Below are 13734 nucleotides of genomic sequence, written 5' to 3' on the forward strand. Positions count from 1 at the left end.
AATTATGAATAAATATATAAATTTGGAGAAATTGCAATTCAATGAATCAATAAATTTAATTTCCTTTTTGAAAGTACATTCGAATGTTGTTTGTATTGTGTTATTAATTATATTATGATTTTAAGCTATGTTAATTTTTTAAGAAAGGGAAGAAGGGTATAATTTGAAATTTTTATTCCCAAGCTTGGATGTAGCTACATTGGTAAAATAGTTTAAATAAGTAATCATCGGGTTTTAGTTTCATAGGAAAAAATTCACTCTATGAGGAAAAATATACATACTTATTTTTAACTTGACTTTTTTATTTATTCCATAAATTAAATATTAATACAATATGATACATCACATTAAATATAATATTTTAAAATATCATTTCAGTCTTATATAATATTTAAGGATATTCGAAATAACATTATATGATGTACATATTATATTGTTTTAAAGAATAAGGCTTCCTTTATAATAACTTTCTCTTTTTGGGTTAAGGTACATAACTTAAAGTCCAAACCATAATTTTTCGGGGTACTCAATCTCAAGAGACCTTAAAATCTATCAAATTACACATTGAGACTAATTTATTGAAACATGGAAACATAATTAGGGAAAATATTATTGTGTCAATTCAGTATCACGTAGAACAAATACAACATGTAGGCCATTGAATTGTATGCTAAATTTTGGATTTTTGAATAAATATAAAAAAAAAATTAAGTAAAAATATTGAACACGTGGCATTTTTCTACTGATGACCACTTTTCAACGCCCCTCGATCGGAAACCCTATAACCAAGCCGGTGACGGCAGGACTGATGTCAATTGCATGGATCAACCGCCACATGAACTGAAAGCAACAGGTTTTTATTAAATCATAAGACGTCGTACAAGAGAATCTCAATTAATTTTGCAAATTATGATAGCCAAAAATTAATGAACGAGTCATGGAATGGGCCGAGTCAAGGCAGTCTGCAGTCAATGTTCCAAAGTCTGACCTACCCTCTTCAGCTATTCAACCAGTTGCTCTCTATAAATACCATCAACCGCCTCTCTTCTCTTCACATCAAACCACAAACAACAGAAAAACCAGAGAGATCAGAACCCCATCAATGTCTTCTTTACAGTCTTCCTCTCTTATACTCTCTTCTTCCAAGAGATCAATCAACGCTGCTATCCATCTTCCAAAGGCTAGAACACCGGCCAGTTTCTCCATTCCAAAGCCACCCTTGACAACAAACCTCAAGGTTGCTGAGGAGTTGAAGATCGGAGATGGGTTGATCACAGAAAAAAGCAGTGTGAAAGCTGCTGATTCTGCAGCCACAGCCAAGCTTTACGCAATCTTGGAGGCTGTGGTTGATAGGGTGGAGATGCACGTCAATCTTGGAGAGCAGAGAAATAACTGGAACACCCTTCTGTTGAATTCTATCAATATGATCACTCTCGCTGCTGCTACCATGGCCGGGGTTTCGGCCAGTGTTGGGGTTGGAGAGCCCCTTTTGGCTTTTAAGGTGTCGTCTACTCTCTTGTTCTCTGCTGCCACTGGCATGCTGCTTGTGATGAACAAGATCCAGCCGTCCCAGCTGGCGGAAGAGCAGCGAAACGCGGCGAGGTTGTTCAGGCAACTCCAAGCCCAGATTGAAACTGTACTCGCTGTTCGGACCCCAACTCAAGCGGATGTCGAGAGTGTGATGGAGAAGGTCTTGGCTCTGGACAAAGCTTACCCACTTCCACTGCTTGGTGTAATGATCGAAAAGTTCCCGGAAACGTTCCAGCCAGCTGTTTGGTGGCCGGGAAATGATTCTCACCAAGGAAGGAGAGAATTAGAGAAAGAATGTAATGAGAATAATGGATGGAGTGAGAAGATGGAAGTGGAAATGAGGGAGGTGGTCAAAGTGTTGAAAAGAAAAGATGCTGAAGACTACATGAGACTAGGCAACCTGGGGTTGAAGATGAACAAAGTCTTAGCCATCTCAGGCCCTTTCCTCACTGGTATGGCAGCAGCCGCCTCCGCTCTTGCAGGGCCTTCTTCCCAAAGCCCATGGGCGGCGACACTGGCAGTTGCCGCCGGATCATTGGCCAGCGTTGTTAACACCCTGGAGCATGGTGGGCAAGTTGGGATGGTGCTGGAAATGTACAGAAACTGCACAGGCTTCTTCCAAAACATGGAAGAATCCATTGAGTCCACACTTGGAGAGACTGAACTTCAGAAGAGAGAAAATGGAGAGTTGTTTGAAATGAAGGTGGCTTTGCAGTTGGGAAGAAGCTTGTCACAGCTTAGAGATCTCGCAGGAGAGGCAGATTCCACAAATGAATTTGCAAGCAAGCTCTTCTGACAGAATCTCTGTATGATCATGAATTGCCACATAGAAAATTTGTTAATCCCCTAATCTCAGTATAGTCGATGTGTAAATAATAATCTGTTTCTTTCTTGCTATATACATACATTAATGTTAGACCATTTAAAACATCCATTTTCTTGGTCAATTTCTTGGGCCATAATACATTGAATTTGCAAGGAAGTCGTTTAGTTTCAATATTAAATACTGTTTAGATTGTAGACATCACCTAATGTGTCATGTTTGGGAAAGGAGAAAGGTCAACAAAATTAGAGAATTTAAAAAGGGATATTTGGTTAAAAGGCCTAAAATAAATATGAAATTTGAGAAATGTCCTTCCTTTTTTTTCTTTCTTTAGAAAAATGATCCATTTGAGGTATTTTTATCCTTCTTTAATCCCTTTAAAAACACAATTTCTCTTTTATTTCCTGTCATTCTCCTCCCATACTGCTACCTCCCTTTTTCAACAAAGTTCAAATCATAGAGTAAAGATTAACGAATTGAAAATTAAAGTCTTACTCATGTCAAAAATACAAAAATATCATCATTCCTTTTTAAAATTACATTTGAATGTTGTTGTATTGTGTTATTAATAATGCTATGATTTTAAACTATGTTAATTTTCTAAGATGGTGAGGAAAGATATAATTTGAAATTTTTATTCCCAAATTTGGATGCAGGCTAGGATAGTAAAATAATTTGAATAAATAATCATTAGGTTTTTAGTTCCATGGGAAAAAATTCACTCAAAGAGGGAAAATATACATATTTTTGGGATTGGAATATCCCATATTCATCTTATTTTTTTCCCCATAATAGGTGAAATAAGTTTTCTAATCTTATCATTATTTATTATATGATCATATTTATTCTAGATATATGATAAGAGTGAGATATCATATTTTATCTTATATTTGACTTATGAAAAAATAGAATAAGTTAAATCATCGTTTAAAACATCCTCGAATATGGGATATAATACTTCTTATACAATTTTTGTTATATATATTATAGAATTTGATAATTTTAATTTAAGATATGAGAAATTATATTTAATTTATTATAATTTCATTTTATTTTCTCTTTCTTTTTCATAATTTTTTTTTATATTACTCACTTTGGAAAACAAAATTTTTTATTGATTAAATTTTTAGTACGAAAGAGTACATACATAACATAATCTAAAATAATATTAATAAAAAATATTATTGAATATAAATTTTATATATTTAACAATATTATGTAACATTTTTTATTTAAATATTTTAATTATGAGAATTATTGGCAAAAAAATAAAAAATCACTTATTAAATTATAAACAATAAAATGATTTCTAAAAAAAACACTACACATAAAGAAAAAATGTATATATTTTTTTCCTAGAAAACTTTGGGATGTGATATATTTATATTTTTGAAATATTATATGTTTTTTATTTCTTTTACGAATTAAACATTACTACAATATAATATATCTTACTAGATATGATTATCATTTTATTTAATGTTGTATGATATTTAAGGATACTATATCACATTTAAAATAATATTATAGGGTATATTATTTCTAAGGTATATAATAAAATTTGGATTTTTGAATAGAAATAAAAAAAAATAAGTAAAAATAATAGGACTTATTGCGTACGTGGCATTTTTCTACTGGTGACTACTTTCCAACACCACCCCCCCACCCCCATCTAAACCCCGGTGACGGCACGGCCGGTGTCAATTGCATGGATCAACCGCCACATGAACTGAAAGCAACAAGTTTAAGACGTCGTACGAGAGAATCTCAATTAATTTTGCAAATTATGATAGCCAAAAATTTATGAACGAGTCATGGAATGGGCCGAGTCAAGGCAGTCTGCAGTCAATATTCCAAAGTCGGACCTCCCCTCTCCAGTTATTCAACCAGTTGCTCTCTATAAATACCATCAACCGCCTCTCTTCTCTTCACATCAAACCACAAACAACAGAAAAACCAGAGAGATCAGAACCCCATCAATGGCTTCTTTACAGTCTTCGTCTCTTATATTCTCTTCTTCCAAGAGATCAATCAACGCTGCTATCCATCTTCCAAAGGCTAGAACACCAGCCAGTTTCTCCATTCCAAAGCCACCCTTGACAACAAACCTCAAGGTTGCTGAGGAGTTGAAGATCGGAGATGGGTTGATCACAGAAAAAAGCAGTGTGAAAGCTGTTGATTCTGCGACCACAGCCAAGCTTTACGCAATCTTGGAGGCTGTGGTTGATAGGGTGGAGATGCACGTCAATCTTGGAGAGCAGAGAAATAACTGGAACACCCTTCTGTTGAATTCTATCAATATGATCACTCTCGCTGCTGCTACCATGGCCGGGGTTTCGGCCAGTGTTGGGGTTGGAGAGCCCCTTTTGGCTTTTAAGGTGTCGTCTACTCTCTTGTTCTCTGCTGCCACTGGCATGCTGCTTGTGATGAACAAGATCCAGCCGTCTCAGCTGGCGGAAGAGCAGCGAAATGCGGCGAGGTTGTTCAGGCAACTCCAAGCCCAGATTGAAACTGTACTCGCTGTTCGGACCCCAACTCAAGCGGATGTCGAGAGTGTGATGGAGAAGGTCTTGGCTCTGGACAAAGCTTACCCACTTCCACTGCTTGGTGTAATGATCGAAAAGTTCCCGGAAACGTTCCAGCCAGCTGTTTGGTGGCCGGGAAATGATTCTCACCAAGGAAGGAGAGAATTAGAGAAAGAATGTAATGAGAATAATGGATGGAGTGAGAAGATGGAAGTGGAGATGAGGGAGGTGGTCAAAGTGTTGAAAAGAAAAGATGCTGAAGACTACATGAGACTAGGCAACCTGGGTTTGAAGATAAACAAAGTCTTAGCCATCTCAGGCCCTTTCCTCACTGGTATGGCAGCAGCCGCCTCCGCTCTTGCAGGGCCTTCTTCCCAAAGCCCATGGGCGGCGACACTGGCAGTTGCCGCCGGATCATTGGCCAGCGTTGTTAACACCCTGGAGCATGGTGGGCAAGTTGGGATGGTGCTGGAAATGTACAGAAACTGCACAGGCTTCTTCCAAAACATGGAAGAATCCATTGAGTCCACACTTGGAGAGACTGAACTTCAGAAGAGAGAAAATGGAGAGTTGTTTGAAATGAAGGTGGCTTTGCAGTTGGGAAGAAGCTTGTCACAGCTTAGAGATCTCGCAGGAGAGGCAGATTCCACAAATGAATTTGCAAGCAAGCTCTTCTGACAGAATCTCTGTATGATCATGAATTGCCACATAGAAAATTTGTTAATCCCCTAATCTCAATATAGTCAATGTGTAAATAATAAAGAAACTGTCGCTTTCTTGCTATATACATATAATGTTTGACCATTTAAAACATCCATTTTGTGGGCTCATTTCTTGGGCTACAATACATTGAATTTGCAGAGAAGTCATTGAGTTTTAATATTAAATACTGTTTAGATCGTTGACATTACCTAATGTGTTCTGTTTTGGGAAGGATAAAGGTTAACAACATTAGAGAATTTAAATAGGAATATTTGGTTAAAAGGACTAAAATAAGAGTGAAATTTGGTAATGATATTTATTTTTTATTCTTTAGAAAAATAACCCGTTTGAGACATTTTTACCCTTCTTTAAAAACACAATTCTTTTTCATTTCTTGTCATTCTCCTCCTATATTGTGACTTCCTTTTTTCAATGAAGTTCAAATCCTAGAGCAAAGATCAACGAATTGAAGATTAAAGTCTTACTCATGTCAAAAATTTAGAAAAAAATAAATAAAGTTCTTTCATATTCTTTCTTCTCACCATCCATTTTTCTCTTTATTTTCGGTTAGGGTTTGTTGGGGTTTTTTTAGTAGTTTCATATGAACTTTGATAATATTGAAAATGAGGTTGAATAAAAAGTTATCACTAATTAATGAAATCTTAAATCACACTTACATTGAAAAATTGAGGTTTTAACTGTCTCACTATTTCATAAATGAAACTTAATTATATCTATGTTCGGACAAACATTCTAACAAAAAATATAATTTTAATCAAGTTATTAATTCATAGATGAAACAAAATTTAATCTTATGTAAATTCTTTTTAAATTAAAGTTAACTATAATACAATTCAGATCATCATTATAATTAAAATTTTAACTTTAATTAAATCCTTTATAAATGAACTTAACTATTATATATTATGAAAACTTTTTCTTAATTTACCTTTAAGTTATGAACTTATAATATCTTGAATGAAAATGAAAAGAAGAGTGTCTTTTCATTTTTTTTTTAAATTTTTTATTTAGTTTTTTTTATGAGAATACGATTTATAAGAGAAAACATCATTTAAGAATGAATAAAAATGAGTTAGACAAACAACTAAAAAAAGAAAGTTGTGATGTTGAAATATTAAGTTAAATATCACGATATTTTGGATCTCTTCGAGACGAAAAAAAAAAGGAAGGGAATAAAATAGAGGTGTAAATTTGTCCAAATGGTGGCAAATTTTAACAAAATCAATGGGAGTATTTTTCCAATTTAATGAATATTTTGGACCCACTTGTCCAAATACCATTTAAATGTCCCCACCAACCATAAAAAAAAAGTACTACAGTGCACGTGGAGGCCAACTACGAAGGGATGAGCACGGGCTTGAATTGGGTGGCTATGACCATAGAGTGGTTGACTTTTGAGGTCCTACAAGGGAAAAATAATGGTTGGTTCTAAATTGAAGTGGGCCATTGAACCATTTTGGGTCACTCCTGAAGCTTCTTCAAACTATTTAAATAATCAGTCAACAGAATAAAAATAAGATCAAGAAATAGTGATGGCTAATAAGGCCGGTTGAAAATAGTTGCAAAATTAATTTTTAAAATTAATATTTTGTAGAGTAAATTATTTTGGAAATTGAAGTGTTATTTATTTATTTATTTTTAAAATAATTTTTATACATCATTTTTTATTTTTAATAATTCTTTATGTCTACCTAATTATTTTTTTAAACATTTCTAAAATGTAAATGAAAATAATTCAAAAATAAAAAATATTTAAAACCTTCAAAAGATGTTAAACACTAGAAGATGTTTTTTAAAAACAACATATTTTCCATTTTTAAAAATAAAAAACAATCTTATGATTATTAAACCTATTTTTCTATATTTTTTATTATAAAAAACAAATAACTATTTTCGAAGAGTTATCAAACATGATTTTAAATATTTCAAGAAAAGGATATGGAGTAATGGAATTGGGAATGAGAAAAAAATTTTAAAATATGATTTGGGATGAATATCCTATTATATATTATTATATATAAATTTATATTTATATGATTTAAAATAATAATATTATATATAATATAATATTTAAAAATTTTAAAAATAAAAATATTTATATTTAAAAATTAAATATAAAATTACGAAATTAAAAATATTAACATAGGTTTCCATAGAAGAGGAATTCATTCTCACAATAGGCATCCTTTATCCCCATTGTGTTTAGTTTAAGACATGAATGAAACTTAAAAATGAAAACAACTTGAGGTCAAGGGCACTAATAATCCAAGTCAGGATTAGGGATGTGAAAATAAAATGTAAATTTATAAACGGGGATTTCTTGAGTTCATCCTATTCCATTAACATTCATACAAAAAAACTTCAAAATTAACTGATGCAATTCTCCCACATAAGTTCTTAGTAGATTATAACTCAAATGCTCATCAAAATTAAATTCATAATTTATCATCGCATCAAAGTCATTGTTTCCAACGTTATTACGTGAATTGGTTCTCCTTATCATAAAGGGGGGGAGGGGGGATGAATCACCCATCCTTTTCACAAAAATTTTAACAATACATGGTAGGGTGGGACTGGGATAGAATATTTGTATACTTGCTTCCTCTAATTTTACTTTTTTCATCTTTTTGTTTTTAAAATTTAAATTTGATGTAAAATAAATATGATTTATAAATAAAGAAATATTAGAAATATTTCTAATTTATTTTTATGAAAAGTAACATTTTATTTATGTTAAAATTTTGAAAAATAAAAAAAAATTGACTAAATTAACTTTTTATTTAAAATCATGTATGACATGAAATATGGGATGAAAAATAATAAGTTATGTATATTAGATTGACTATACACATAGTTTATATAGGAGATTACAAGAGAATAAATAGGAAACAAGAGATAATAGGAAACTAACTTATTCCTAAATCAGAAAATTATCTAATTGAATCCCTCAATTTAAGGGATTTTAAAATAATTCTCCTATTCTATTTTACAACTCAATTACAACATATTTACAACTCGACACTCCCCCTCAAGTTGATGAATAAATGTTTTCCATTCCCAACTTGAATACAAGATCGTGAAACATTGAATTGTTTAGCCCTTTTATTAGGATATCAGCTAATTGATGTTCCGATGAAACATAGGACATACACACTATTCCTTTCTCCAAATTTTCTTTGATGAAATGCCTATCAATCTCAATATGTTTTGTCCTATCGTGTTGTATAGGGTTATGAGCAATATTGATAGTTGACTTGTTGTCACAATAGAGCTTCATAGGACCATCCCACTTGATTCTCAAATCATCTAGAATAATCTTCAACCAAAGTAGTTCACACAACCCTTGAGCAATGACCCTAAACTCCGATTCTGCAGACGACCTTACTACCACATTTTGTTTTTTACTTTTCCATGTTACCAGATTACTTCCAAGAAAAGTACAATACTTTATAGTTGATCTTCGATCCACTAGGGAACCTGCATAGTCAGTGTCGATGTATGCTTCTAGAGCAAGAGTATTGTTCTTCTTGAACAAAATTCATTTCTCGGGGTTGTCTTTCAAGTAATGCGGCACCTTGTAAGCAGCTTGAAGATGAGGTTATCTTGGATCATGCATGAATTGATTGATCATGCTCACCGAGCAAGCGATGTTTGGCCGAGTGTGAGCAAGGTATATGAGCCTACCAACTAGCCTCTGGTACATTCTTTTATCCACCATTGGTTTTTTTTTTAGCTTTTCCCAGCTTGTGGTTTGGATTCATTGGGATAGAGACTGGTTTACACCCAATATTCCCTGTTTCTACTAATAAATCAGTCACATACTTTTGTTGAGAGATGGAGATTCCTTGTGTGGAATATGTCACCTCAATATCGAGGAAGTACTTCAGTTTCCCTAGTTACTTTATCTCAAACTCTGTTGCTAATCTCTGTTTCACTTCATGTTTTTCTCTCTCATCATTTTCAATCACTATGATGTCGTCAACATAGACTAGAAGAGCAGTTACTCCCCCTACAATCAAGTGCTTAATGAAGAGAGTGTGGTCACCTTGGCATTGTTTGTACCCAGACTCTTTCATGACTTTTGCAAATCTCCCAAACCAAGCCCTAGGAAATTGTTTTAGCCCATAAATGGCCTTTTTCAGCTTGCACATCTTGTTACCCGTGTTTCTCTCAAATCCTGCTGGGATGTTCATGTAAATCACTTCATCTAAATCACCATAAAGAAATGCAATCTTACCATCATACTGTAGGAGTTTCCAATTGTAGTGGGCAACCAGTGACAGCAGGATTTTTACAATATTCATTTTTGCAACTGGAGCAAAAGTCTCTTGATAATCAACTCCATAAGTTTGAGTGTACCATTTGGCTACCAATCTTACTCAATGTCTCTCAAGAGATCCATCAGCCTTATATTTCAGTGTGAAAATCCACTTGCAATCAACAATGTTTTTCTCTTTTGGTCTTTCAACAATCTCCCATGTTTTATTATTTTCTAATGCACTCATCTCCTCTCTCATAGCATATTTCCATTCATTTTTTGTCAATGCCTCATAAACAGTGTTAGGGATGATAATGGTGTTTAGACTCACAATGAAATTCTTGTGGGTTGGTGATAAGTGCTTTAGAGACACAGTGTGATAGTGGATAGAGTGGTCAGTTAGTGCATTTTCTAGTGTCTTTTCTGACAGCAATGGGAAAGTCTAGGTCTAGGTTGTCTGTTGAGTCAGTGGAAGTTTCATCAGGTTGTGTATGTAAAGGTGGGTCTGATCTTACCATGATTTTATTCTCAGGGTCTAAGTTGGATTCTTGGACCTGCTTTTGTTCTGGAATGACATTTTTTCTTAAATACACCTTAGGAAACTATGGAAAATTGCAAGTGACTCAGGTGTGATTGGCTCGGATGACTCAAGTTTTTCATCACCATCGGTTGAGACATGAGGAAGGTCAAGAGGTTCAAAGGCAAAAGGTACAAAGGACTCACAATGATTATCTTCCATAATTGAAATCTCCCCTTAAAGAGAGAACTTGGGGAAAAAAGGTTTATTTTATGTGCATGTGACATCTGCAGAGATGTAAAATTTTCTGACTGAGATATTGTAACACTTGTATCATTTTTGAGTGGATAAGTAACCAAGGAAGACACATTTTATGGCTCGGGGGTCTAGCTTGTCTCTATGTTGGTTGTGGACATGAACAAATGTAGTGCACCCAAATACCCTAGGAGTGAGCCCATTTAAGGTTCTAAAGTGTGGATAAAAACTCATAAGTATCTCTACGGGGCTTTTGTTGTCTAACACTTGTGAAAGAATTCTATTTATCATGTATGTGGCAGTAAGAACAACTTCCCCCCAATAGGACTTAAGAACATTCCCTTGAAAAAGTAAGGTTCGGGTTGTGTTGAGTAAATGCCTATTTTTCCTCTCGGCTACCCCATTTTGTTGGGGTGTGTTAACACATGATGAGTCATGAAGAATACCTTGTGATTGAAAATAAGGTGACAAAATCTGGTTGAAGTAATCTCTAGCATTGTCTATCTTAAAGCTTTTTATTTTAACCCCAAATTGGTTTTGAACCATTGAGTGGAAATTAGGTATAACAATGCTAACATCATATTTTTGTTTAAAAAGAAAAATCCATGTAACCCGAGTGTAATCATCAATTAAGGATACAAACCAACGAGTCCCAGAAACATTAGGTATAGTTGAAGGACCCCATATATCACTATGAATCAAATGAAAATGATGAGAACTTCTTTTATTGCTAATAGGAAAATATACACGAGTATGTTTTGCCAATTCACAAGTTTCGCAATGAAACTCATAAATATCTAATCCTTAGAACAAATGAGGAAACATGACCTTTAAACCCCTAAAAAATGGATGACCTAGACGTATGTGATACAACCAAATGGTGTCTTTATTTGAGGAATTGAGAAAAGACAACTACAAAATATTATTAGTTTTCTGAGATGATTCAAGGTGGTAAAGACCGCTCATTTCCTTAGCAATTCCAATCCTCCTCCCCGAGCCTTGTTCTTGAAAAACACAATAAGAAGGGAAAAAAATAGCATAACATTTAAAATCATAGGTTAGTTTCTGAATGGAAACAAGGTTGACCGACAATTTTGGTACATGGAGGACATTTTTAAGAATAAGGGTAGGTGTGATGTATATGTCTCCGAAACCTGCAACAGTAGCTAAAAAGCCATTGGCCACTGCAATTTTCTTGTTACTTGGGCTTGGGGTATAAGTATGGAAAAGTTGAGATTTGGAGGTCTATTATCCAAGAGTCATCATAAACTCTGTGTGAGACATTTATGCAAAAAGATAATGAAGATGTACCTGAAATAGCCAAAAAACAAGTTCTAGTAGGTTTGTCAAGGGATCCCAGCAAGCTTCTCAGCTTCTCCATTTCTTCACTATTGAACCCGCCTGTTGCTGAATTTTCCTCAGTTTTAGGCTGCTTTGCCATGTGTACTTGAGGCCTTTGCTGCCCTCAACAATTTCCCCATTCACGGCTTGGTGGCTTACCATTCAACTTCCAACACTTCTCTTTTGTGTGCCTTGGGTTCTTGCAATAGGTGTACCAAAGATAGTCCTTGTTCTCCTTCCACTGATTGTCTCTACCTAAGTGTTTAAGCAGATCATTCTTTCCTTACTCTAAATATTCTATTTTCGGAATTAGGGTTGATCCATCTAAGGTTTGTGGTCAAGTATAACACTCTTTCGGTTTTTCTCGCCTCGAATCAGTGTTACCACCTCATTAAAGCATGGAACCTCCTGCTTGCTAAGAATCTGGATTCTCACTTGATCAAATTCTGGGTTAAGCCCAACAATAAAATCATAGACTCTATCTTGCTCAATGAAATCCTTTAGAGCAGCGACATCCTTAGGACATTTGGTTTTTATCACCCTATAATGATCAAGTTCTTGCTACAAAGCTTTCAATTGATTGACATATTCAATAATTGTTTTACTTCCTTGTTTTGCAACAATTGTCTTCACCTTAACCTCATATACTTGAGTTGCATATCTAGCTTTTGAATATGTCTGTTGGATTGCGTCCCAAATATCCTTTGTTGTAGCCTAAAGCATACATGTGTGGCTAATATCAGGAGTCATAGAATTCCACAACCACGCCATAATCATAGAATCTTATTCATCCCATGCTTTAAAACTGGGATCTCCTGGTTTCGACCCTGTACTCATAAGATGGTTGATCTTCTTTTTCCTTTTCAGCACAGTGCGAACAAGTTGAGACCATTTAAGGTAATTTTTTCCATCCAGCCTATACGTAGCCTGAATGTTTTGCAATTCCCCGGGTTGTTGAGATCGAACAATCTTCTCCGATTGTGTTGTAGTAGTCGTCTCTGCAACCTCAGACATCTTCCATGAAAAACATGATCTCTTGGGAATTAAGGCAGATTGCAAAACAAAAAACCAACAGTAATGAAGGCTGGTAAAAGAACACGTGAAATACTCTGTTTTGCATTCAGAAAACAAAGCAAAACAAAGCAGAGAAAGAAAACGTGAATAACAAAAAAATCCAATTATGAAGGCAAAAAAAATGGCGATGAAGGCCAGAATGATGCCCATGTTTTAAAAACCTACTGCTATGGTACCATGACATGAAATATGGAATGAAAATACAGGATATTATGAGATAAGAAATAGGAAATAAGAGACATAATAGGAAACTAACTTATTCCTAAATTAGAAAACTATCTAACTAAATCCCTCAATTTTAGGGATTTTAAAATAATTCTCCTATTCTATTTACAACTCAATTACAACCTATTTACAACTCAACAATGTATAATTCAAGTAAGGCAGGATGAGACAAAGTCATACTTTCCGAATTTCTAAAAATTTCCCAAATTCATTTATCTTTGTCCAAATTTGTTAAACTCTAAAAAAAAAAAAGAAGATAAATAATAACACAAATTGCCTTAGTAATGATATCTTGTGATTCTCTCTTGTCACATTCAAAGCTATATAACAATCTATTAAGGTTTATTAATTCGCTTTTGAAGAAAATGTGCATCGAGAAACAATCAATTATTAAATTTAATTTGATTTTAATAAAGGAACTTGACATACACAAACTTTGACTCATTGAGTAGGATAAATGATA

At 34.1% G+C, this 13734-nt stretch overlaps 2 protein-coding genes across 2 annotated transcripts; both read left to right on the forward strand.

The window, feature by feature from the left end:
* Positions 1-937: 937 nt before the first annotated feature.
* On the forward strand, positions 938-2326 carry LOC100259770 (probable F-box protein At4g22030). The gene has a single exon (XM_002266444.4). It carries the CDS (start codon positions 938-940, stop codon positions 2324-2326), a length of 1389 nt encoding a protein of 462 aa, XP_002266480.3.
* Positions 2327-4289: 1963 nt separating this feature from the next.
* Positions 4290-5743, forward strand: LOC100254668 (probable F-box protein At4g22030). Its single transcript, XM_003632907.3, has one exon. It carries the CDS (start codon positions 4333-4335, stop codon positions 5554-5556), a length of 1224 nt encoding a protein of 407 aa, XP_003632955.2. The 5' UTR covers positions 4290-4332; the 3' UTR covers positions 5557-5743.
* Positions 5744-13734: the final 7991 nt, after the last annotated feature.

This window comes from Vitis vinifera, chromosome 10 (assembly GCF_030704535.1).
Source record: "Vitis vinifera cultivar Pinot Noir 40024 chromosome 10, ASM3070453v1".
Taxonomy (NCBI): domain Eukaryota; kingdom Viridiplantae; phylum Streptophyta; class Magnoliopsida; order Vitales; family Vitaceae; genus Vitis; species Vitis vinifera.

Coding starts and splice junctions, on each gene's coding strand:
- LOC100254668 (XM_003632907.3), top strand. CDS start 4,333: ATGGCTTCTTTACAGTCTTCGTCTCTTATATTCTCTTCTTCCAAGAGA.
- LOC100259770 (XM_002266444.4), top strand. CDS start 938: ATGGAATGGGCCGAGTCAAGGCAGTCTGCAGTCAATGTTCCAAAGTCT.